Here is a 27,380-nt window from a genome sequence, read left to right as displayed (position 1 = left end):
CAACTACCAGTTCCAATGTGTCACAGCAAGAAACTGTAATGACTTCCTTTAGGAGACAGACACGAGCTGCAACCAAAATGGTACCCTTTGTTGTCCAGTACTTCTCAGGAGCCGAAACACTACGCCACGTTCTTCGCAGCCTGCAACACATTATTGATGAGGATGAGCACCTCACCAACACCTTCCCCACGCCTCCACTTCTCGCATTCAAACAACCACCAAACTTTAAACAGATAATTGTTTGCAGAAAACCACCTGGCTTTCAGGACAACACGATACAACTCTGTCACGGCAGATGATGAAAGACGTATCAGAGTGTTGACACGATTACCACCATTACACATGGGGACACCACCTACAATGAGTGCAGCAGGTACTCATGTGACTCAGCCAGCATTGTTTATCTCATACGCTGCAGGCAACGATGCCCTGAGTCTTGGTATATTGGTGAGACCGAGCAGAGGCTACAGCAACAGATGAATGGACACTGCACAACAATCACCAGCCAGGAGTGTTCCCTCCCAGTCGGGGAACACTACAGCAGTCCGAAACATTCAGCTTTGGACCTTCAGGTGACCATCCTTCAAGGTAGACTTCGGGATAGTCAAAAAAAGGAAAGTGGCTGAGCAGAGGCTGATAGCCAAGTTCAATACCCATGGAGATGGCCTCAACCAGGACATTGGGTTCATGTCACACTGCAGGTGACCCCATTACACACACACTCTCTCTCTCACACACACACAAACACACACACGCACGCAAGCACACACACCCTCTCATAGACTTATAATCCATTATACTCTCTCACACACACATGATCACTCGGTTTCCCCTGCACACACACACACACACATGCAAGTTTGTGGGTTGAATTTGTACTTGCAGAATCGCATTTTATTTTGCACAAAAACGCATACACGTAAGATTCTGTAATACCACGATAGAAATAGAATCCGTCTGACCTAACATTGGGACACAAACAGACTTTAACTTAACACCTTCAATGCATTATCTGATTGAGATGATACCTTTTGTTAAAAGCTATCTTGAGAACATAACTTTTGAAAAGTTCTGGGATTTACATACGTAGGAATCAAAACTAACATGGTCATTCTAAAAGGTGGTAGAGGTCAGCTGAAGTTGTTTAATATTCCATCCCATGACACTGCAATCCTGTTGCTATAAAGTCTGTGTGTTATGATTCTGCTCCACAACCAACCGATGAAGAAGCAGCGCTTAGAAAACTAGTGATTCCAAATAAACCCGTTGGGCGACTACGTGGCATTGTGTGATTTTTATCTTTGAAAATCTGTCAGTAATGCCAACATCTCCGTACTGCGCATGCTACTCGGCGTCAGCAACCCAGTGCGCATGTTCCACGGTGTCAGCAAAATATTACGCATACTCACGCAAAAAGCGGAAACACTCCGTGATCTTGTGTTGATGGACCAATGAGAAGCTCTGGAGGACCGGATGAAGACTGGTCCTCCTGCCAATCGCAGCAAACCCATTGTCTGGATGCGGAAGTAGGACCATGAACTTCTGAAGTTGCTGCTGCTGCTCCTCTCTCTCTGAAAGAAGATTGAGCTTCACCCCAGACTGCAACTTCCTTCCTCTCTCCAACATCTGTGAGTACAGCACGCTCTTTTCTCAACCCCTTTTCCATTCCGGGGTTCACCTGTTGACTTGCAGGAACTGAAGGGAAACGGAGTGAATCCAGGGAGGGGAGAGACTCTGGGAAAGTGAGTCCAGGTCTTTTTTCAATGGAAAATACAGGAGAATTGACATTTCAGGTTCGAGCCTTTCATCAGAAATGATGTGTGGATGTACAAAGGAGCCTCTGCGTCCTTCAAATCCAGACAGTGTAAGTTGTCAGACAAGTGCAGCAAGTAGTGAGCAAGGCAAGTGGTATATTAGCAAGAAGAATTGAGTTGAGAAGTGGGGACGCCTTCCTGCAGTTTGGGAGTAACTGAATATATCCAAGGCTGAGTTCATCTGATTTTTGAACAACAAAGAAGTGATGGTTATGGGGGAGGCAAGACCAGTACAAATCAGTTACAGAAACACACCCTTCAGTCCAACTAATCCACGCTGACTATGTTCTCAAACTAAACTGGACCCACCTGCCTGTGTTTAACCTATATCCCTCTGAATCTTTTATATTGGAGTCATAGAGATGTACAGCACAGAAACAGACCCTTCGGTTCAATTTGTCCATGCCTACCAGTTATCCTAATGTAGTCTATTTGCCAGCCCCGGGCCCATATCCGTTTTATTATAGACCAATCCAAATGCCTTTTTAAATTCTGTAATTATACCAGTCTCCACCACTTCCTCTGGCTGGTCATTTCATATATGCACTACTCTGTGTGAAAAGGCTCCCCTGAGAGGTTGACCTACCTCCCAAATCCTTTACTCAGTGCTGTAACCGATAAAGGAAAGCATACCTTCAAGGAACTATGAACCTGCACTCCAAGGTCTCTTTGTTCAGCAACACTCCCCAGGACCTTACCATAAAGTGTATAAGTCCTGCTCTGATTTGCTTTTCCAAAATCCAGTGCTTTACATTTATTTAAAATCAACTTCATCATTCATGTACTAATCCAAATGTCTTTAAATGTTCTAACTGTATCTGTATCCACCCCTTTGTCTGGAAATTCATTCCACACACAAACCACTCTCTTGGTGGGGGTGGGGGGGGAATAAATGGCAACCCTCATGTCCTTTTATAATCTTTCTCCTCTCTTTCTTTCAAGATTTGCTGCATAGTCTTGAACCCCCAGCCTAGAGAAAGGATTTTGGCCATTCACCTCATCTATACCCCTCACGATTTTATAATCCTCCTCTGCTCGAGTGGAAAAAAATCCATCCTATTAACCTGAATGTAGGTATTTTCATGGCAGGTCAGGCAGCATCCGAGGAGCTGCCTGACCTGCTGTGCTTTTCCAGCACCACTCTAATCTAGACTCTGGTTTCCAGCATGTGCAGTCCTTGTTTTTACCCTTTAGATCATATCTACTTATGATCTGTTCAATGCTGGTGCAAACCCGACAGGCTAAATGGCCTATTCCTGCTCCCAATTTGCACACTCCTCGTCCAGGACAGCAAGAGACCATAAAACACAGGAGCAGAAATTAGGCCTCTCAGCCCATCAGGGCTGCTCCACTATTAAGTTCTGGCTGATAAGTTTCTCAATCCCATTCTCCCACTTTCTCCCTGTAACCCTCGACCCCCTTGATACTCAAGAACCATCTACCTCCATCTTAAATCTACTCCGTGACCTGGCCTCCACAGCCTTCTGTAGCAATGAATTCCACATATTCACCACTCACCGGCTGAAAATGTTTCACCTTATCTTTGTTCTAAAAGATATTCCTTTTACTCTGATGCGGTGCCCTCAGGTCCTAGACTCTCCTACCAATAGGAACATCTTCCCCTGAACTCTGTCCAGGCCAGTCAGAATTCTGTCTGTTTCAATTAGATCTCCACCTCCCCCGAGTGTGGGACTGTTAATCAGCATGAACCACACCCTTCAGGATGAGTTACAGCAGGAATTAGGTTCAGCAAAGACAGAATGGAGGAAGTGTGTGTGGGATGGAGAGTCTCAGCTTTTAGGGGATGAGAGAGGAAACGAAGTTCAATATAAATTCGAATTGATCGGATGGGCTGATGGGCGAAGGAGTGGCAGAATGAGTTTAATTTAGATAAATGTGAGGTGTTACATTTTGTAAGGCAAATCAGGGCACGACTTACATAGTTAATGGGGAGTTTTGCTTAACAAAGTGTCCTCGCAGGTTCATAATTCCTTGAAAGTGGAATTGCAGGGAGACAGGATAATGAAGAAGGCATTTGGTACACTTTCCTTTATTGGTCAGAGCAATGAGTACAGGGGTTGGGCGGCATGGTGGCACAGTGGTTATCACTGCTGTCTCACAGTGCCAGAGGCCCGCGTTCAATTCCCGCCTCAGGTTGCTGACTGCGTGAAGTTTGCACATTCTCCTCACACCTGGCTCATAGTATGAGCCTTGATGAAATTTGGAAGTAGTAATCTGAAATTTGAAAAAATAAGCACACCGCAGTTAGGTGATAGTGCGGGGGTAAGGGAAAAAAAAAGCAGGAGATTCCCTTTGTGAAGGGCACTGCTTGTCACTGGACCAAAGTAAAAGAAAAAAAAAATAAACAGGAGACTGCACACATCATTGTCCTTTGATTTGAAGGGCAGTGCTTGTCACTTGTCACCTGGGGGTTTTCCTATCTTCCTGGTGGTGGAAATTGAATAAAGATTTGTGCACCTTGTGTCTCTCACCTGCACACACACACACACACCATGGGTGCTGGGCACTAAATAAGCACTACCGCAGTTAGGCGGTAGTGTGGGGGTTTATTTTAAATAAAAAAAGAAAAAAATACAAACTGGGGGATCACGCAGCATTACCCAATTTAAAAAAAAATTACAGGGGTTGGGAGGTCATGTTAGGCCACTTTGGAAAACTGTGTGCATTTCCAGTTGCCGCCCTCTGAAAGAATGTTGTGAAACTTAAAAGGGTTCAGAAAAGATTCACAAAGATGTAGGCAGAGTTGGAGGGTTTGAGCGATAGGAAGATGCTGAATACGCCAGGGATAATTTCCCTGGAGCATTGGAAGCTGATGGGTGGCCTTACAGAAGTTTATAAGGGGTATGGATAGGTTGGATAGCCAAAATCTTTTCACCATGGTAGGCGACTCCAAACCTAGAGGGCACAGGTTTCACGTGAAAGGGGAAAAGATTTAAAACGGACCTATGGGGCAACTTTTTCACACGGGGTAGTGCATGTTTGAAGTGAGCTGCCGGAGGCTGCGACAATTACAACGTTTAAAAGGCATCTGGGTAGGTATGTGAATAAGAAGGATTTAGAGGGATACAGGCCAAATGCTGGCAAATGGGATTAGATGAGTTTAGGATATCTGGTCAGCAAGGATGAGTTGGACCGAAGGCTGTGTTTCTGTGCTGTATGACTTTAATCATCTTGCGTGAAAGCAGAAGTGTTGTTGTGAAGAGTGGACTTTCAGAGCAACTTTCAAAGATGTTTTGCCTTTACTGGAAGCAAAAGTTACAATGAAATATTTAATTGGTGAGACAGCAACTGAGTACATGAGTACTTCTAGGATTTTGGTGGAATGTGGGAATTCATTGCACTGTGGGGGTGAAGAGCTTTAAGGCTGACCAGCAGTAAGGACAGTGTGCTGATTGGGGTGCCCAGTGAAGGGCGAGGTGGAATTTTGAGTTAAACTGCTCATTTCTGTCAGCCTCCGATGTTTTGTTTCCAATGCTGTCCATCAGGAGCGGTGAATGAGTAACTGGTATTGTTAGAAGCCTTACGGTTTACAGTACTGCAGGAATGGCATTGTTACATCAGCATTGTAAAGGTTACTGGCAGCAGCGGGAGGCGTGGGCTGTATTCACTAGAAATGATTAAGCATTTAGATAATATATATACGAGAGGGCGGGGGGGAGACTTGTCTTTCAATTTGCAGACGGTTGGAGATTCTGGGAGCTGTGATCTGAGGCAAACCCAACTGCGGTAAATCATAGAAGTCCTACAGTGTGGAAGCAGGCCAATCAGCCCATCAAGTCCATTCTGACCCCTCCAAAGAGCATCCTGCTCCCGCCCCCACCCCTCAGGGAATCAAGGGTGGTCGGGATAATGCAAGTAAGAAGAGCTGAGATGATGGATAGATCAGCCACGATTTTAATAAATGGTAAAGCAGGCTCAACAGGCCCAATGGCCTACTCCTGCTTCTATTACTACAGAACTATAACCCTGCATTTCCCATTGGCTAAGACACCTAACCTGTACATCCCTGGGCACCAAGGGCAATTTAGCAAGGCCAATCCAAATCAAGGTAGCTAAGCAATGTAGTGATGTGGAAAATGGACATCAGAGAACAATAGAAAGGAACAAGGAGAATAAACGTACCAGCAATTAAAACTGGATTCAAAAGATTACTAACAATAAAACTAAAAGGTCAGTATCTGTATGTGTGCTTGTTATGAAGGGGTAGAGGTACTGTAACTTTAAGAGAGTAAAAAAATTGAGCAGAATAAAATGTTCTAAGCAAGATGAGAATGTAATATTTGGTCAACACAAATAGAGCAACTGGGTTGACATGAGGCACAAACAAATTTAAATTCGACCAATCCGTTTAAAGTTTGCCCCAAAATACCAAAGTCCAGTCAAGTTTGAATTAAGTATTTTGATAATATTAACACCAATAAAATGATCCAATGTTTTGGACTATAAAACCGGGCATTTTTGTGAGTTCTAATATTCTCTGTTGGACACAAAGAATAAAGTTGTTAATTTTTAATTTAAATATTTACCTTTGGGATAGTTATTTGCCCCTCGAACTTTTACATATTACTGCATGGGGTGAATCATAGAACATAGAAGGATACAGCGCAGTACAGGCCCTTCGGCCCTCGATGTTGCGCCGACCGAATCCTACCTAACCTATACTAGCCCAATAACTTCCAAATGCCTATCCAATGCCCGCTTAAATGACCATAAAGAAGGAGAGTTCACCACTGAGACGGGCAGGGCATTCCATGAACTCACAACCCGCTGTGTGAAGAATCTACCCCTAACATCTGTCCTATACCTACCACCCCTTAATTTAAAGCTATGTCCCCTAGTAACACCTGACTCCATTAGCGGTAAAGGGTTCTTAGTATCTACCCTATCTAAACCCCTAATCATCTTATACACTTCTATCAGATCTCCCCTAAACCTTCTCTTCTCCAATGAGAACAGCCCCAAGTGCCTCAGCCTTTCCTCATAAGATTTTCCTACCATTCCAGGCAACATCCTGGTAAACTTCCTCTGCACTCGTTCTAAAGCTTCCACATCCTTCCTATAGTATGGCGACCAAAACTGCACACAATACTCCAGATGAGGCCTCACCAGAGTCTTATACAACTGCAACATGACCTCAGGACTCCGGAACTCAATTCCTCTGCCAATAAAGCCCAGTACACCATATGCCTTCCTCACAGCACTATTTACCTGGGTGGCAACTTTCAGAGATCTGTGTACATAGACACCAAGATCCCTCTGCTCATCCACACTACCAAGTAGCCTACCATTAGCCCAGTAATCCATCATCTTGTTATTCCTACCAAAGTGAACGACTTCGCACTTAGCTACATTGAATTCCATTTGCCACATTTCCGCCCAGCTCTGCAACGTATCTATATCCCGCTGTAACCTACCACTTCCTTCCTCACTATCCACAACTCCACCGACTTTTGTGTCATCCGCAAACTTGCTTACCCAGCTTTCAAGTCCTTCCTCTAGATCATTTATAAAGATAACAAAAAGCAATGGTCCCAAAACAGATCCTTGTGGTACACCGCTAGTAACTGCGCTCCAAGATGAACATAATCCATCAACTACTACCCTCTGTCTCCTTCCAGCCAGCCAATTCCTAATCCAAACCTCTAATGTATCCTCAATGCCATACCTCCGTAGTTTTAGCATTAGCCTACCATGGGGACCCTTATCGAACGCCTTACTAAAATCCATATACACAACATCTACTGCTTTACCCTTGTCCACTTCCTTAGTCACCTTCTCAAAGAACTCAATAAGGTTTGTGAGGCACGACCTGCCCTTCACAAAACCATGCTGGCTATCCCTGATCACGTTATTCCTACCCAGATGTTCATAAATCTTATCCCTTACCAATCTCTCTAAGACTTTGCCCACCACTGAAGTCAGACTCACTGGCCTATAGTTACTAGGGCTATCCCTACTCCCTTTCTTGAACAATGGGACCACATTCGCTATCCTCCAGTCCTCTGGTACTATTCCCGTTGACAATGACGACATAAAAATCCAGGCCAATGGCTCTGCTATCTCCTCCCTAGCTTCCCATAGGATCCTGGGGTAAATGCCATCAGGCCCAGGAGAGTTATCTATATTCATCCTTTCCAATATTCCCAAAACCTCTTCCCTGCATATTTCCAGGGCATCCATTCTAATTATTTGTGATTCCATATTCACATCAGCAACAGTGTCCTGTTCCTGAGTGAATACTGATGAAAAGTACTGATTTAATGTCTCTCCAATCTCCTCCGCCTCCACACACAACTTCCCACTACTATCCTTGACTGGACCGATACCTACCCTAGTCATCCTTTTATTCTTGACATACCTATAGAAAGCCTTTGGGTTTTCCCTAATCCTACCAGCTAAAGACTTTTCATGTCCCCTTCTCGCTTCTCTTAGCTCCCTCTTTAGCTCCTTCCTGGCTACCTTATAACTCTCAATCGCCCCTACTGACCCTTCACGCCTCATCTTTACATATGCCGCCTTCTTCCTTTTCGCAAGGGACTCCAATTCCTTACTAAACCACGGCTGCCTCACAAGGCCCTTTACACCATGCCTGACTGGTACATACCTATCAAGGACACGCAGTAGCTGCTCCTTGAACAATCCCCACATCTCATTAGTGTTCTTCTCTTGAAGCCTGTTTTTCCAATCCACACATCCTAAGTCATGCCTCACTGCATCATAATTTCCCTGCCCCCAGCTATAACTCTTGCCCTGCGGCGCACGATTATCCCTCTCCATCACTAAAGTAAAAGTCACCGAGTTGTGGTCACTGTCCCCGAAGTGCTCACCTACCTCCAAGTCTAACACCTGGCCTGGTTCATTACCTAGAACCAAATCCAATATAGCCTCCCCTCTTGTTGGCCTGTCGACATATTGTGTCAGGAAACCCTCCTGCACACATTGTACAAACACCGACCCATCTAATGAACTCGAGCTATAGCTCTCCCAGTCAATATCTGGGAAGTTAAAGTCCCCCATAACAACCACCCTGCTACCTTCACTCTTTTCCTGAATCATCCTCGCAATATTATCCTCTACTTCTCTAGGACTATTAGGAGGCCTGTAGAAAACACCTAACAGGGTGACCTCACCTTTCCTATTTCTAACCTCAGCCCAAACTACCTCAGATGGCAAGTCCTCTTCCATCGTCCATTCCACTGCTGTGATACTATCTTTGACAAGTAATGCCACGCCTTCCCCTTTTTTACCCCCATGTCTGATCCTACTAAAACATTTGAACCCTGGAACGTGCAACAGCCATTCTTGTCCCTGTTCTACCCACGTCTCTGAATCATCTCTATATTGCTGGTTTAATTTAGCAGAGGGGGTTACCCCGTGTCGTAATAGCGCTGCAACGTAACAAAAGTGAATGAATTGACTGCACACATTGAAGAGAATAATTATGATCTGAGACTCCTTACAGAGACATAGCTTCAGGATGACAAGGATTGGATCCTAAATATTGAGGGGAGATGTGGCATTCAAGTCAAATGGGAAGCTAGGTAAAGGTAGAGGGTTGATACTGCTAATCAAAGAACTGACCACAGGGCAGTCTGGTGTCAGCTCGGATTTCAGGTCCTAGTTTCTTTGCCCTTGGTTGATCTTCCTGTTCCCACACAGTTGTTGTCTGTTCTCAGCTGTGCTTCATTTCTGCTGAAGCTTTAACCTCCTTCGACACCTTCCGGAACAATAAAACATTCACTCAATCAAAGTCCAACCTACAGTCTCCCAGCCTGTAAACCATCCCGACACTGAGTATCATAATACCAGAAAATATAACAAAAAAGGCGAAAAATTAGAATTAAATAGGTGTTTGTGTCTGTTCATTGGCAAGTAAACTAGAAATAGGGGTCTGCTAGGATTCTTGTAGTGCCCTAATTGAAGAATTCTCTCTCCCTTACATTTGAGTATTAGTACCCAGCTATGATTTATAACAATATTTTCATCAACAGAAATAAAAGCATCTGTTATGCAATAGACATAGAGATATACAGTATGGAACTAAACTTTTTATCTCTCTCTCATGTGTGCGCGCATACACACACACACACACACACACACACACACACACACACACACGTCTATGGGGTGAATTTGTATTTGTAGATACATTGTGCATTTTTTGAGCAAAATGCAATCTGCAGGCAGACAATACATGGAATATTTTATAAATTCCACTTTGGAAATAGAACCAGTCTGACTCAAAAACTGGGATACATACAGAATCTGGCCTCACACCGTTAATGCATTGTCTGAGTTGAGTTGTCACCTTTTCTTATAAAACCTTAAATTATCTCGAGTAGGTGTCTTTTAAGAAGTTCTGGGATTTACATATTAATGACACCGGCAACTCATTCTAAAAGATGAAAGACTTTAGAATCCAGGTTTCTTCAATGTATCATTTCAGCGGCATGACTCTGTAGTGTTTCGCAGTAAACTCAGTGTCTTATGATCTTATACTCCACAACCACCTGATGAAGGAGCAGAGCTCCGAAGACTAGTGCTTCCAAATACACCTGTTGGACTGGTGTCATGTGATTTTTATCTTTGCCCAGGTTAGGGTGGATTGGCCCTGCTAAATTACCCACAGTGTTCAGGGTTTTGCAGGTTGGGAGAATTGTTAGAAGTGATTTGATTCCACCTTCTCGTCACTGTCTGTGTGAACTTTGGTATGTTCTCCCCCTTCTGTCTGCATGGGGTACCTCTGGGTGCTCCGGTTTCCTCCCACAGTCCAAAGATCTGCACGTTCGGATGGATCGGCTGTGCTAAAGTGTCCAGGGATGTGCAGGTTAGAGTGGGTTAGCCATGGGAAACTGCAGGGCTATCGGGTAAGTGGATGAGTCTGGGTGGGATGCTGTGTGGAAGGTCGTTGTGAATTTGATAGGTGAAATGGGCTCTGCAGGTATTATATAATTCTTCTGCTTCAGCCATATGTAGATTGAGAAATGACTGCTGTGGGAGGAGTAGGTTCCAGTTCATGGGACACTGTCCCAGTCCTGGGGAAGGTGGGAATTGTGCTGTCTCTCTCCCAGTAAAAAATGAGGTCTGCAGATGCTGGAGATCACAGCTGCAAATGTGTTGCTGGTCAAAGCACAGCAGGTTAGGCAGCATCTCAGGAATAGAGAATTCGACGTTTCGAGCATAAGCCCTTCATCAGGAATAAGAGAGAGAGAGCCAAGCCGGCTAAGATAAAAGGTAGGGAGGAGGGACTAGGGGGAGGGGCGATGGAGGTGGGATAGGTGGATGGAGGTCAAGGTGAGGGTGATAGGCCGGAGTGGGGTGGGGGCGGAGAGGTCAGGAAGAGGATTGCAGGTTAGGAGGGCGGTGCTGAGTTGAGGGAACCGACTGAGACAAGGTGGGGGGAGGGGAAATGAGGAAGCTGGAGAAATCTGAATTCATACCTTGTGGTTGGAGGGTTCCCAGGCGGAAGATGAGGCGCTCCTCCTCCAGCCGTCGTGTAGTTGTGTTCTGCCGGTGGAGGAGTCCAAGGACCTGCATGTCCTCGGTGGAGTGGGAGGGGGAGTTAAAGTGTTGAGCCACGGGGTGATTGGGTTGGTTGGTTCGGGCGGCCCAGAGGTGTTCTCTGAAGCGTTCCGCAAGTAAGCGGCCTGTCTCACCAATATAGAGGAGGCCACATCGGGTGCAGCGGATGCAATAGATGATGTGTGTGGAGGTTGCAATAGATGATGTGTGTGGAGGGATCCTTCCATATCCGCCACAAGTTCACCTGTACCTCCACACACATCATCTATTGCATCCGCTGCACCCGATGTGGCCTCCTCTATATTGGTGAGACAGGCCGCTTACTTGCGGAACGCTTCAGAGAACACCTCTGGGCCGCCCGAACCAACCAACCCAATCACCCCGTGGCTCAACACTTTAACTCCCCCTCCCACTCCACCGAGGACATGCAGGTCCTTGGACTCCTCCACCGGCAGAACACAACTACACGACGGCTGGAGGAGGAGCGCCTCATCTTCCGCCTGGGAACCCTCCAACCACAAGGTATGAATTCAGATTTCTCCAGCTTCCTCATTTCCCCTCCCCCCACCTTGTCTCAGTCGGTTCCCTCAACTCAGCACCGCCCTCCTAACCTGCAATCCTCTTCCTGACCTCTCCGCCCCCACCCCACTCCGGCCTATCACCCTCACCTTGACCTCCTTCCACCTATCCCACCTCCATCGCCCCTCCCCCTAGTCCCTCCTCCCTACCTTTTATCTTAGCCGGCTTGGCTCTCTCTCTCTTATTCCTGATGAAGGGCTTATGCTCGAAACGTCGAATTCTCTATTCCTGAGATGCTGCCTAACCTGCTGTGCTTTGACCAGCAACACATTTGCAGCTGCTGTCTCTCTCCCCACTCACTGCACCCATCCATTCTCTCTCACCCTGCAACTCTCTGCCCCTCATTTTTTCTCTCTCTCCCTCATTCTCTTCCTCCATCCTTTGACCCCCGAGTCTTTCCTTTCTGCCCCCACCACCCTCTGTTCCCCCCAGTCTCTCAATGGCCCCCACACTCTGTCACCCTGTCCATTCTGTCTCTCTTCCAACCCCCACTAAACTTTCTCATGCCTCGAGCTCTCTCTGATCGCTGTATCAAGCTCTTCTCAGAAGAGAGAGAGAGAGAGAAAATGGTTGGTGATGTCACTGCCTGGGAGATGGGTGTGCATGAGAAATGACTGATCTTTCAAATTGGGAATAGCTAAAATAATATATTCAGAAACAGCATTAAGGTTTGAACGCACCTTCAATTTTATATTAAGACAAAGCTGCAGCCTTCTTTCTCAAACTTGCTTTGAACTATGCGCAGTTGAGGACAGGCTGTTCGGGGTGAATGAGGCTTTTGCCCGAAATGTCAATTTTCCTGCTCCTCGGATGCTGCCTGACCTGCTGCGCTTTTCCAGCACCACACTCTTGACTCTAATCTCCAGCATCTGCAGTACTCACTTTCACCTGTTAGGGGTGAATGGCCGATTCCTAGTCTTGAAAAGTTGGTTCTGTTGGAAGGTGTAGAGGTGTATTCTACCTTTTAAGAGAGTTGAAAAGCGAGTAGCACCAACTCTGAAATCGCACCAAGCGTTCTGAACAAGGTAACAATTTAACATTTGGTCGAACAGCTAGGTAGCTGGGTTGCCTGGAGACAAAAACATACTCAATTTTGGCTAATAGATTTAAATCTTGCCCCAAAATACTGAATTCCAATCCTCGTGTCTGCATGGGTTTCCTCCGGGTGCTCCAGTTTCCTCCCACAGCCCAAAGATGTGCAGGTAAGGTGAATTGGCTATGCTAAATTGCCCATAGTGTTAGGTGCATTAGTCAGAGGGAAATGGGTCTGGGTGGGTTACTCTTCGGAGGGTTGGGCCGAAGAGTCTGGTTCCGCACTGTAGGGAATTTAATCTAATCTAATATTAACACCAATGAAATGATTTGACGCTTTGGAGTATAAAATCAAAAAAATAATTTAACAGTTGCAGGAGAACTGCCAAAAGACCAACAAATGTAGGCTGCTAGTGAGAACTCTCTGAGAGGTACCTGTCCAGAGAAGGAGTTTGCACAGAAAAAAAACATCGACACCGACCTGGAAAGCAAATCTACAAAGAGAAGATTTAACAGCTGGCTGGTTTTGAAGTTTGAATCTTTCGCTAAATCTTAATCAGGGGTTTTCATTGGACTGGTATCATACAGGGGAAGGTAGAATATAGGTTAGAGAAAGGAGTTGTAAATAGTTGTTAATTAATTATTCTCCATTAGACTTTAAGAAATAAAGTTGTTAATTTTAACTTTAAATACTGACCTTTGGGAATAGTTTCTTGGTTCTTGAATTTTCACAGATTACTGCAAGGGTTAAACCTTCTCTATGTTGCTGGTTTAAATTAGGTGGGGGAGATTGCACCCAGTGTTGTAAAATTTGGGGGCTTTCACCCGAGATTTGAACTGGTTCAGACAGATTTGAATAGATTTGGGAGTACGAAAAATCCCAGCAGATTTAAACACTTGCAAGTTAGTGTCCTAGATCATTAAATAAAACTTTAAATAGTGACTTGGAAACAGTTCCTTACCTCTTGAATTTTCATATTAGCACATGGGGTAAATCTTTTTTTGGTTTTAAATTAGTGGGGGGAGTGCAGTCCGTGTCATAACAGTTCTGACTATGTAGAAATAGAATCATGGAGGAGTGGATCATGGAAACAAACTGTTTGTTCCGTGCCAATCGGATATCCTAAATTAATCAGGACATATTTGCCAGCTCTTGACCCATATCCCTCCAAACCTTCCTGTTCATATACTCATCCAGATGCCTGTTGAATATTGTAATTGTACCAGCCTCCACCACTTCCTCTGGGAGCTCATTCAATCCACGCACCACCTGCTGAGTGAAATAGTTGCCCTTTAGGTCCCTTTTAATCCTTTCCCCTGTCACCCTAATATAAATCAATTACTGCTTTTTCTGAACAGGCTCAGTGGTTAGCACTGCTGCCTTATAACGCTAGGGACCCGGGTTTGATCCCAGTCTCTGGTAACTGTCTGAGTGGAGTTTGCACCTTCTCTGCGTGGGATTCCTTTGGGTGCTCCAGTTTCTTCCCACAATCCAAAGATGTGCAGGTTTGGAGAGAGTATTTCTTGAGGGGAATTAACTTTCACTTTTTTTCTACTCCTTAGGTCCCTTTTAAATCTTTCCCCTCTCACCTTCAACCTATGCCCTCCAGTTTGGGAGTCCCCTACCCTGAGGAAAAGATGGATAGTCAAATAAAATGCAAAAGGAATAAAATGTCAAGCCGCAGGATAAATATAAAACGTCGCTCCAGCCTTTCTTGTCTCTGATTGTCATTTGGGTACAAAATCTGTCAGGAACACCAGCAACTTCACACAGTACGTTGCGCGTGCTCCTCGGTGACAACACACACTGCGCATGTTCGCCGGTGTCAGCAAAACCTGTGCGTGCTCCGCACTGTCCGCGGAAACTGCGCGTGGTCTTTTTTTGTTGGGCCAATAGGAAGTCCTGGAGGACCGGAAAGAGCGTGGTCCTCCCGCTAATCAGAGATCCCCCTATTGTGTCTATCTCTCGCGCTCAATCACAATTTATGGAGGGGACAGATTCTGGAAAAGTTGGGCCAGTCTTTGTGTCGGTTGGCAAACTCATGGAAAATGCAGGGCCACGATGTGAAGTGATAGCATTCCCTTGGAGGGTGGAAGCAGAAAGGAGATGCATCGTTTAAATGGTGATTTATTGGGATGTGGAGAAAGTGAGGACTGCGAATGTTGGAGATCAGAGTCAAAAAGTGTGGTGCTCGAAAAGCACAGCAGATGAGGCAGCATCCGAGGAGCAGGAGAGTCAGCGTTACAGGCTTGAGCCCTTCATCAGGAATGTGTATAAAAGGGCCTCAGCGTCCTTCCACACCAGTCAATGCCAGTTGTCAGATAGGTGCAGCAAGCAATGAGCAAGGCAAGTGGTATATTAGCAAGAAGAATTGAGTTCAGAAGTGGGGAGTCTTCCTGCAGTTATAGGATCATTGAATATATTCAAGGCTGAGTTCATCTGATTTTGGAACAACAAAGAAGTGGATATTTATGGGGGAAGGTAAGAAAATAGTTTTCAGGCCATTTCAGAACAGTCACCGAGTCAAACAGCACAGAAACAGTCCCTTCAGTCCAACTACTCCATGCTATGTTCTCAAACTAATCTAATCCCACCTGCCAGTGTTTGGCCTATATCCCTCTGTCACAAAGCTGGTCCTTCTCGAGGATGCTGTGTCCTTGGTTTTTTTTCAGAGGGGTGGTAAAAAGACCCAGGCTCCGAAGTGACTGGTTTAGTACAGAGATGAAAAACGGTATTGGGAGGCATTTTTGGTCAGATATGAACAGATGAGACTTGAGGCCAAAACTTTTATGTTTTAGAAGTGACCTGTACAATGAAAGGGGAGTGGTCAGTCCTGAAAGCTGAAGTCTCGTTTGGGTGAGTTAAGCAGTGGACTGTGTGGAGAAAGGCTGCTAGCACTGTCTCCTTCTGCCCTTCTAACTTCAACTGTGAGCCTCTGTTTCAGTTTTACTTTGTTTAAGGGTGTTTTTTTGGTGCTGTTGTGTACAAGCATTACGAAGAGTGTTCAGAGTTTCTTCACAGCTTGTACTTTATTAAGTAAAGTTTGGTTGTTCACAGAAGTTGACGTATTGCAGTGTAAGAAGCTCAAGCAAAAGAACTTAACAAAGGAACCTAAGGGATAAGTCTTTCATGCAGAAAGTGGCGTGTTTAAGGGAAGAGCTGTCAGAGTAGGTGGTGAGTGCTGGCACAATTATGACATGAAAAGGCATCTGGATGGGTATACGATTAGGAAAGGTTTAGATGATATGGGCCAAATGCTGGCAAATCGGCCGAGATTAGGTTTGGTTATCTAGTTGGCACGGATGAATTAGACCGAAGGGTCTGTTTCTGTGCTACATATCTCTATCACTCTGGCTTGCCACTCACACTTGCCACATTTATATGTTCAGTTTCTCTCTGGTGTCAGTGTAAATGCCTTGATGTCTCATTCTTAACCGGACTGGCAGTAATGACTTTTGTAATCTTTTCTTACAGACTATCTGAAGACAAAAGTTTCAAAGTCAACAGATAAAGGGCTTATGTCTAAAATGTTAATTCTCCTGCTTCTCTGATGCTGCTTGCCGTGCTGCACTTTTCCAGCGACGCATTTTTTGACTCTGACTCTCCAGTGTCTCCAGTCCTCACTTTCACATCAATGTCCAACAGTCACTCAATCCATCAGGACCGCAACAATTTTCAACTATGATTCTGTGAGAAGGAGCAAAGCTTTCTTTTTGGTTCCTATTTGAGTAGGGGGGACTGGTTGAAAGACCCTACTGTTGCAGCGCACTGTGTGTGGAGCCTGAAACAACTCTACTGCGTGGAAAGAGGAATTCACTGCGGGGTTGTATACGTGTGTGTGTGTGTATGTGTGCAGCTGAAGCTTCAGCCATGGAGAAGCCCGAGGAAACACGCCCCGTTGAGAAACCATGGAAGTGTGGTGACTGCGGGAAGGGCTTCCGTGTCCCACCTGTCCTAGCGACTCATCAGTGCAATCACACTGGGAAGAGGCCGTTCTCCTGTCCCGAGCAGGCGAAGGGCTTTACTTGCTCCTGTGTCCTGCTGGCCCACCAGCATATACAGACTGGTGAGAGGACGTTTTACTGCTCCATGTGCGGGAAAGGGTTCACTTCGATGGACAACCTCCAGACCCATCAGCGATTCCACACAGGGGAGAGGCTCTTCAGTTGCCATGAGTGCGGGAAAGCCTTCAACAATTCCTCCGACCTGCTGAAGCACCGGCGAGTCCACACAGGGGAGAGGCCATTCAGCTGCCCCGAATGCGGGAAGGCCTTCAGTGACTCCTCCAACCTGCTGAGGCACCGGCGGGTCCACACGGGGGAGAGGCCATTCAGCTGCCCAGAGTGTGGGAAGGCCTTCAGCAATTCCTCCAACCTGCTGGCCCATCAGCAGGTCCACACGGGGGAGAGGCCCTTCAGCTGCCCAGAGTGCGGGAAGGCCTTCAGTAAATCCTCCAACCTGCTGACCCACCAGCGGGTTCACACGGGTGAGAGGCCCTTCAGCTGTCCAGAGTGTGGGAAGGCCTTCAGCAATTCCTCCGACCTGCTGAGACATCGGCGAATCCACATGGGGGAGAGGCCTTTCGCCTGCCCAGAGTGTGGTAAGGCCTTCAGCAATTCCTCTGACCTGTTGTCCCACCGGCGGGTCCACACCAGGGAAAGGCCATTCAGTTGCCCCGAGTGCGGGAAGGGGTTCACCCGCTCCTCCAAACTGCTGGCCCACCAATGGGTCCACACCGGGGAGAGGCCGTTTGCCTGCCCCGACTGCGGGCGGAGGTTCACATTGTCCTGCAACTTGCGGAGGCACCAGCAGGGGCACAAGTGCATCCAACAATCAGATTCCACCAGTGATGCTGCAGTGGGTCACCCCCAGAGCTGAATCTCCTGCCTATTCTGACAGTGGGTGCAGTGGGCTTTTGTTGGTTTGTGCTGGACTCACCCTCTTTTTCCCCCCCCCACCCACTCACCAAGCCCACCTACGTGGCTCAGGGATGGCTTGGTGACTCAGTGGTTAGTACCACTGCCTCATGATGTTGACCTGGGTTCAATTCTATCCTCAGGTTGACAGTTTGTGTGTAGCTTTCACGATACCCCCCTCACATCTGTATGGGTTACCTCTGAGTTCTCTGGTTTCCTTCCCCTGGTCTAAAGGTGTGCAGGTTAGGATGGATTGGCCCATCTAAATTGTCCCATAGTGTTCAGGGATGTGTAGGTGTAGTGCATTAGTTGGGGTAAATGGTAGAAGAATAGGGATAGGGGAATGGGTCTGGCTGGGTTACTCTGCGGAGGGCCAGTGTGGACTTGTGTGGCCAAAGGACCTGTTTCCATAATGTAGGGAATCTAATCTTAAAAATTCCTCCAAGCGATACTGATAAAATATGCCGAGTTGGACAAAGTATCCCATCAAGTTTGAGACAAACCCAGAGGTGAAGAAGTCGGAAGTCACACAACACCATGTTACAGTGCAACAAGTTTATTTGAAATCACAAGCTTTAGGAGCATTGCTCTTTCAGGAGTGCTGCTCCTTCATCAGGTGCCGTGTGACTTCTGACCTTGTCCATCCCAATTCAACACCAGCACCTCTGCATCAGAGTTGACAAATGAGATTGGATTTTATTCGGCCTGATTTAGTGAGATGTTCATTTGGAAACTCAAAACTGTCGGACTGGCAAAGAGACGCGAATCATAGAGTCCTCCGGCAGGAGACAGGCCCTTCTGCCCAACATGGTCCATGCTGACCAAACTGTCCATCAACACTAAGCCCATTTCCCTGCACTTGGCCCATTTCCTTCCATACCTTTCCAATCCACGTATTTGTCCAAATGCCTTTTAAATGTTGTTAATGTACCCACCTCAACCACTTCCGCAGGCATGTCGTTCCATATGTGTACCACCGTCTGCGTAAAAACAAAAGTTGCCCCTCACATGCACTTTTATTCTTTTTCCTCTAATCTTAAACTGATTCCCTCTAGCCCTCACTTCCCCAACGCTGGGGTAAAAGTTGTGAGTGCATTCACCCTCTCTCGATCTCTTCACTTCTCTAAGGGCCTCTCTCTCAGTCTTTAATGCTCTAAATAAAAATAACTTAGCTTGTCCAACCTCTCCCTTTTACACAGACCCTTGAGTCCTGGTAACATCCTTGTATATGTCTTCAGCACTCTTCCAAGTTTAATAACTGCCCTGTCTACCTATTTTGTTGGAAATATAGGACCTAATCCAAACAGGATAATCTGGCTGATGGGACACAAAACCACTTCCTTTCTTGAGAGACAAGTCTCCTGGAGAGAACTGTCTGGCTGACTGATCTACTGAACCTCACAGTGTCCCTCTGCCCTCAGTTATCTGGAAGGAGTCCACACATTTGCCTAAGGTGGTGCTTGAAACCTTTATCATCTTTGGGATGGATCCCCATTCATTCAGTGCTCTGGAGTCATGCAGCCTGGAAACAGACCCGTCAGACCAACTAGCCCATGATTCCCAGCTAAATTAGTGCCACCCATCTGCTCCTGGCCTGTATCGAGTTTGTTAATAGTTTTGTTCATCATGAGAGTTGGATAAATAAATTGCTGATTGTTGATTTTAAAGTGTTGGGTATTTATTCTTATCACTAGAGCAGGTTACACCACTTTTCATGCTAATTTTACAGATTATTGGGTGACACGCTCCTCTGGGTGTTTCTGTTTGAGAAAGGTGGTGCTGTCAGCCTTTGCTTTATAAGGGTATTGACGTGATGTACTGCTGAATGCAATGGAGTCAACATGAATCCCAGCCTCTCACTGTGGTTGTGGGTGAATCACCTTAATTTGGCTCTTAACTCAGAAACGGCAGACAATTGACTGCTGAAATAATGATTTACACTTTACTGTATGTAGCAACCAAAAATAAAATTCCTCAAGTAACCAAGTTCAACCTCACTCACAACTTGGCTATCACCCAATTGATGGCAGAATTTAACTGAGTTTCCACCAACAATTTATGACTCTGGAAGTGTCCAGAGATTCAATGCAGCATTCTTCTTCCATGTACTACTGCTGCATCATTCTGGAGTTGAATTGTGGTGGAGATTCTTCACTTTCAAATCTGTGGTGTGATGCTTCTTTCGATTCTAACACCACCTCCCCAAACTTCTGGAGATCTACGGTCTGTAGCTTACCTTCTTATCCTCGAGGTTTAGTGGTTTGTTTGATACAGCCTTTCCTCCAAAAAACCCTTTTACGTCAGGGCCTTCCTTCCACAGACAAACTTAATTGTCCTTTTGTCATGAGGTTATTAAACACTTAGCTCATCTGTCCCAGGAAACATCTTGTTGTTTTGCGTCCTTCTTCCCAGGGATGGTTGACTAGCAGAAATTAGGTCATTCAGCCCATTGAGTCTGCTCCACTATTTAATCATGGCTGATACGTTTCTCAACCCAATCCTCCCATGTAACTCTTGATACGTAAGAATGATTGAATGGTGGAGCAGACTCAATGAGCTGAATGGCCTAATTTCTGCCTCTGAGGTCTTCTGATGTAGCAGTTTCTCAGTGGCCCTTTTGTTTCTTGGTACAGAAAAAGTTCCTGCTGACTCAGGGAGTTTGGAAAGTTCTGCAGTTTAAAGGACCACACCACATTCCCCTCTGCCTCCTCCTGAGATACTGGCAATTCCCAAGATCCTTTGGTATCCCTGAAAACAATCGAGGTGTCTGAAAATCTCTGCTGCTACTCTGGAACAGAAGGATTATGGGGAGAAAATTCAGAAATCTGATGTGCAAAGAGACTACGGAGTTCTACTCCAGGATTCTCTCAAGGTAAACTTGCAGGTTGAGTCAGTCGTTAGGAAGGCAAATGCAATGAAGGCATTTATTTTGATCAGACTGGAATATAAAAGCAGGGATGTACTTCTGAGGCTCTGTAAGGCTCTGGTCAGGCCACAATTGTAGTACTGAATGTAGATTTGGGCCCCATATCTCAGGAAGGATGTAGTTGCCCTGGAACATGTTCAGAGGAGGTTCACAAGAATTGTCCAGGAATGAAAAATTTAAGATATGAAGAACATTAGAGGACTCTAGGTTTATACTTCATGGAGTTCAGAAGGATGAGAGGGGATCTAATTGAAACCTACAGAATAATGAACGGTGTGGATGTTGGGAAGATGTTTCCATTGGTCGGAGAGACTAGAACCTGAGGGCTCAGCTTTCGCATCAAGGGAAGACCCTTTAGAACAGAGGGGAGAGAAACTTCTTCAGCCAGAGTGTGGTGAATCTATGGAATTCACCGCCACAGAAGGCTGCAGAGGCCAAGTTACTGAGTATATTTTAGACTGAGGTAGATAGGTTCTTGAGTATCAAGGGGATCAAGGATTACGGGAAGAATGGGTTTGAGAAACGTATCAGCCATGATTGAATGGCGAAGTAGACTCAATGGGCTGAATGGCCTAATTTCTGCTCCTATGGTCTTATGGTGTGCTGATGTGTGGAGGGGTGAGGAGGGGGAAAAAAAGAAGAGAGAAAGACAGTTAAGGTGAAGCTCGATAGAGACGAAGGAAATATAAGAATTGTATGATAAATGGCAGAACACATAGGAGCACTGGCATACAGAGGGATCTGGGCATTTCGATCTTTGGAAGTGGTAATGCAGGTGGACACGGTGGTCAAGAAAATACACAGCACGCTTCCTGGAGTGTAAGAGTTCCGTTACAGCTGTTTATTCTGACCACATTCAGAATATTGTGTGCAGGTCTGGTCACTGTGCTACTGGAAGGATGTGGGTGCTCTGGCAGGAGGTACAGACAAGGTTCACCAGGACATTGCCTAGTCTGGAGGGCTCTCGTTACGAGCAGAGGAGGCATAAACCTGGATTGTTTTCTTTGGAAAAACAGTGGCTGAGAAGAGACCTCGGCAAAATGATGAGACACACAGATGGGTTGGACAGGGGTGGCAGGGTAGCTCAGTGGTTCGCGCTGACGCCTCACTGTGCCAGGGACCTGCGTTCAATTTTAGTCTCAGACAACTATCTGTGTGGAGTTGGCACATTGTCCCTGCACCCAACCTCCCGTGTCTGTGTGGGCTTCCTCTGGGTTCTCCGGCTTCCTCCTACAATGCAAACATGTATAGGTTGGGCTGGATTAGCAATGCTAAATTACCCATCGTGTCCAGGGAGAGGCAGGTTAAGTTGGATTGTCTGTGTGTAAATTGCCTCAATGTTCAGGGATGTGTAAGTTCGGTGCATTAGTCAGGAGTAAATGTAGATAATCGGGGTAAGGGAACGGCTCTCTATGTGTTAATCTTTAGAGGGCTCATGTTGACTTGTTGGGCTGAATGGTCTGTTTTCATGCTGGAGGGATTCTATGATAGTCAGAGGCGTTTTTTTTCCCTCCAAAGTGGAAAGGTCAACTAAAAGAGGGCACAAGTTCAAGGTGATGGGGGGCCTGTTTGGGGGAGAAGTGGTGGGGGTGGGGAATTTACACAGAGGGATGATGGGTTTCTGAAACGCACTGCCAGTGGAGGCAGTGGAAGCAGGCACCTGAACAACGTTTAAGGTGTATCTTGATAGACACATGAAGGGGAGGTGAACAGAGGAATAGAAACCACACATGGGCAATAAATAAGTAAGGATTAAGAATGAGCACTGGCTTGAGGGTGTGTGTGCGCCTAAACCAAGTGAGAAGGGCCTGTGACTGTGCTGTATTGTATTGATACAGCTTTCACTCACTATTTGAAAGTAGAGTGTTCCTTTCATAAGCCGAAATGGCCTAAAGCGAAGAAGCAATTACCATGAATTAATTTATATTATGCCTTTCTTTGTAAAAGCGACAATCCTCTTCGGATTTCTTTCGGTTTGTGAGAACAGGTATTAATGTAGGTCATTTGTAAAAGTGAAGTAGTGTAAAGTGAACTTTTAAAAAGTGAAGATATACAATATTATGAGCCCTGAAACAACTGCAAATCAGGCTTTTAGAGCCATAAACATTCCATCAAATATGTAACATATACCCCAGACTTATCTGTCTTATATTAACGCACGGTTGTCTTACATTTCCAGAAGACTCAGATTTAAGTTTTTTTAAAGATATTTTTATTAGAAATTTAATATTTTGACAGATTTACAAAAATAAACAGAACTTTCAAGCACAAACATTAATATAAAAATAGATCTTAAATATATAATCATCAAAATTCAAAGGAATGATACTAAAGAAGAAAGAAAAACAATGAAACTCAGTTAACTACTAATCTAATCCACAATTACCCAGAGTGTATAGTTGAGTCACTTACATCCTTCAAACAAGAGAAAATGTTCTCCAATACACTCATAACAGTATAATAAAAAGGAAACTATTTCCAAACAATAAGAACAAAAAAAAACATGTTTGAATGGAGATCCTCCCCCTTGTTCTCAGGGGGCCTTACTTCCTTTCTAAAGGTCCACCATATCCTCTCCCAAACAGTGTCCCACCCTTGACCCGGGCGCTCCTTAATAGGATTTAGATATAATACTGAGCGAGAGTTAACAGTGAGCGCCCCACCCCCACCCCTCCCCACCCATACCTGAGTATATCTGATAGCATCAATGCCACGTACACACACACATAACTATAAAATTACAACTCCAACAAATTACAGTTAAGTATAATAACATAAAATAGCAAGGGAAGACAACCCTGCTCCCAGAAGCAAAAGTAAAGTAGAGTAAAGTATCCATTTCTCCCCACGGAGTGTGGAAGAGGCAAGCCAACATAAATTGTCTCTTACGATTTATTTAAACGAGACTAAAAGTTCCTTAGCCTCTTCTGGTGATCTAAAATTATACTCGGATCCTTCGTGGTTAAAGCATAACGTCGCTGGGTAGCGTAAGGTGTATTGAATATTTAAGTTCCTTAGACATTTCTTCACCTCATCAAACGCCTTCCTCCTTCGTGCCAAAGCCGGGGAGAAGTCCTGAAATAACAATCTTGGATCCTTCATGGATCATGGCTTTAGGATCCTTTCCAAGATTTCTGGAGGGATCCAGGAGTATCTGCCTCTCCCTATAACTCTGCAGCCGGAACAGGACCGGGCGTGGGCGCTGGTTTGGGCCAGATCCGCGTACTGTGACCCGGTAGGCCCACTCCACCCTTACCCGATCAGTTTCAGCCCCCAGGTTTAAAAGCTGGGGCAGCCATCGCTCCAGAAATACTGCTAACTGTCCCTTCTCTTCTTGTTCAGGGAGGCCCAGAAGACGGATATTCTTTCTCCGATTTCTATTATCCAGGTCATCCATGTAGATTTCAAAGGCCCGGACTCTTTGCTCCAGAGCTCGCACCTGTTCTGCAGCTGTTTGTGCTGCAGTCTCGGAGGTCGTGGCCTTTAGCTCCGCCCCCTCCACTCGGCCCTGCAGTTCCTCAATAGCCTGGCTGTGCTTTTGTAGCTTTTCTTCGAATGAGTTCCATCTCTGTCTGGATTCTACAATGAAATTGACGAGTGTCGTTTCCAGCCTGGCAATCATCTCTTCAAGGCCTGTTTTTACATCAGCTGCAGCCGGAGGAGGAGAGGAGGGTGGGGGAGGGGTCTTTGTTTTCTGAGAGCTGCGGGATCCCTTTGGTTTACTCACTATCCACTTAATATCAAACTGCTTAAATATAATAGTAAGCAGCTAATTGAGGTTAGAAAATTTTTTTGGGTGGTTTGGTAAGTGTGGTGGGGGTGAGTAACTCACTTTACCCAGGTTTTGGGAAGAGCACTGTAAACTCAGGCTTGCTGAGTCGCCGCCATCTTGGATCTCCCAGATTTATGTTTTAAGTGTGACTTTTTGTAAAAGAAGCCGTCTTTTGGACTCCTTCCATACCATACTGACTCTATTACTGGGAATACATCCATATTACACCAGGATTCATGGATCAATGACGTGAGGCTTATCTTTACCCTCTTATAATTTTCTGTTGCATAAATGTTTTGACGAATGCTAATGCTTTTCACCAGTCATAGAGTCAGAGACATAAAACACAGAAACAGATCCTTCAATCGAACTTGTCCATGCCGACCGGATATCCAAAATTAGTCTAGTTCCATTTACCATCACTTAGTCCATATCCCTCTAAACCCTTCCTTTTCACATACCCATCCAGATGTCTCCACCACTTCCTCTGGCAGCTCATTCCATACATGCATCACCCTGTGCAAAAAAAGGTTGACTGCAAGGTCCCTTTTAAATTTTTCTCCTCTTGCTCTCAACCTATGCCCTCTAGTTCTGCACTCCCCCTATCCCAGGGAAAAGACCTTGTCTATTCACCCCATCCACACCCCTCAAGTTTTTATAAACCTCTTTAAAAAACACACATTCAGCCTGTGATGCTCTATGGAAAACAGCCCCACCTTATTCAGCCTCTCCTTGTGGTTCAAACCCTCTTACCCTGGCAACAGCCTTGTGAATCTTTTCTGAATCCTTTCAAGTTTCACAACATCCTATCTATAGGAGGGAGACCAGAATTGCACACAATATTCTAGAAGAAGCCGACTGAAACTGACTTTTGCAGAGTCTGCTCCCTGCTTGGATTCATACTCTCTGCCTCCCGTTGTTGCAAGTGAACAGTGCTTCCCCCCCTTCTCTCTCCCTCCCAGGATAAGGAATGGAAAGGGGGAGACATTGCTTCACTCCCAGATTTTGCCCAGAATTGTCTGAATGCACAAGTTGGACCATGAGCTTCTAAAGCTACTGCTGCTCCCCTCTTGCTCTGAATGAAGACTGAGCTTCACCCTCTAAGCACAGCACATTTTTGTTGAAGTAAGGCATCTTTCCTGAATGTTACAATTAAAGGGATGTCTTCCCCCTAATACTCAAAGGGATGGTAAGTCAGAGAAGGACCACACCTTGTGTTGTGTGGCATGTGTGACAGTTGCAACAGGATGTCCCAACTCCTATGCTCAATTCAAAGTTTGTGAGAAGATTTGTAGCTCGGGTGCTTGTTGTTGTGGTTCTGTTCGTCGAGCTGAATTTGTGTTGCAGACGTTTCATCCCCTGTCTAGGTGACATCCTCAGTGCTTGGGAGCCTCCTGTGAAGCGCTTCTGTGATGTTTCATCCGGCATTTATAGTGGTTTGTCTCTGCCGCTTCTGGTTGTCAGTTCCAACTGTCCGCTGCAGTGCCGGTATATTGGGTCCAGGTCAATGTGTTTGTTGATAGAATCTGTGGGTGAGTGCCATGCCAGAGAACAGCCAGGGAATTCCTAGAGGTATGGCCTCTAAGCATTTTTCCAGCACCACATTTTTCAACTCTGGATCTGGGAAAAGGTGTGTGGTGTGGAGGTAGGTGGAGGGGAGGGGAAATAAGGAAACTGGTGAAATCTACATTGATCCTATGTAGTTAGTGGGTCCCAAGGCAGAAGACAAGATTGTGGGTGGCACGGTGGTTAGCACTGCTATCTCACAGTGCCTGAGACCCGGATTCAGTTCCCGACTCAGGCGACTGACTGTGTGGAGTTTACACGTTCTCCCCGTGTCTGTGTGGGTTTCCTCCGGGTGCTCCGGTTTCCTCCCACAGTCCAAAGATGTGCGGGTCAGGTGATTGGCTATGCTAAATTGCCCGTAGTGTTAGGTAAGGGTTGCACTTCGGCGGGTCGGTGTGGACTTGTGAGCCGAAGGGCCTGTTTCCACACTGTAAGTAATCTAATCTAAGTGTTCTTTCTACTAGCGTAAGGTAGCTAGAGCTTGGAGGGGGTGGCAGCAGAGTACTTGCATGTTCTTGACATATTGGGAGGGGGAGTTAAAGCATTCAGCCACAAGGCGGTGGGGTCGTTTAGTTTTGGCATTCCAGAGCTGTACCCTGAAATGTTCTGCAAGTTGGTGTCCAGTCTCCCCAATGTGGCAGAGACCACATCAAGAGCAATGGACGTATCAATAAATCTTATAAACAAATTGTACAAATCTTAGCCTGCCAGAGTTATTTTATTTAATTAAGTTAAAGAAAATTTTAATTAAATTGGGTGACTACATGAAATGGTTTGTTGGTCAGACTCAAATCATCCTCAAATGAGACAATGCCATTAACATCAGTGAACTGCTTTTTTTTGTTAGAACCACAAGTTCTTGATTTAATTGACATCTGCACATTCAATGTCAAACTCTGACATCAGAAATGACATGGCACCATTATTTTTTTCTTACAATAATCCAACAAACAAATTAATAACACAGTCAATACCAAGTCTGATTAATATGAAATTAAATTTGACCAAATAAAATGTAAAATTGAGATGAGAGATAACAGATGGGGGAAGGGCAGAAGGTAAGAAATGCAGCATCATAGAAGGTGTTCCTCCAGGGAGTGTATTTTACCAACTACAACTGCTCAATATAAACAAACACTCTGACATGATCCTCCGGTTTTAATGTAAACCATACCCCCATACAGTAGGTACCATTTAAATAAGTTAATAGATACAAGCCTTGAGTAAATCC

General features: G+C 45.4%; 1 protein-coding gene across 1 annotated transcript in view; it reads left to right on the top strand.

The window, feature by feature from the left end:
• Nucleotides 1-1,530: 1,530 nt before the first annotated feature.
• The window catches only part of LOC132808365 (gastrula zinc finger protein XlCGF26.1-like), a 60,793-nt gene continuing 34,943 nt past the window's right edge, over nt 1,531-27,380 (top strand). The window contains exons 1-2 of the mRNA XM_060822113.1: nt 1,531-1,628; nt 16,444-17,777. Of these exons, the coding sequence (XP_060678096.1) occupies nt 16,816-17,777 (962 nt within the window). The 5' untranslated portion in view covers nt 1,531-1,628; nt 16,444-16,815. The remainder of the gene's footprint in view (nt 1,629-16,443; nt 17,778-27,380) is intronic.

The sequence above is a fragment of the Hemiscyllium ocellatum genome (genome assembly GCF_020745735.1).
Source record: "Hemiscyllium ocellatum isolate sHemOce1 chromosome 27 unlocalized genomic scaffold, sHemOce1.pat.X.cur. SUPER_27_unloc_5, whole genome shotgun sequence".
Taxonomy (NCBI): Eukaryota; Metazoa; Chordata; class Chondrichthyes; order Orectolobiformes; family Hemiscylliidae; genus Hemiscyllium; species Hemiscyllium ocellatum.
Note: the sequence above shows the minus strand (reverse complement) of the source record. Positions and strands in the feature narration are given on the sequence as shown.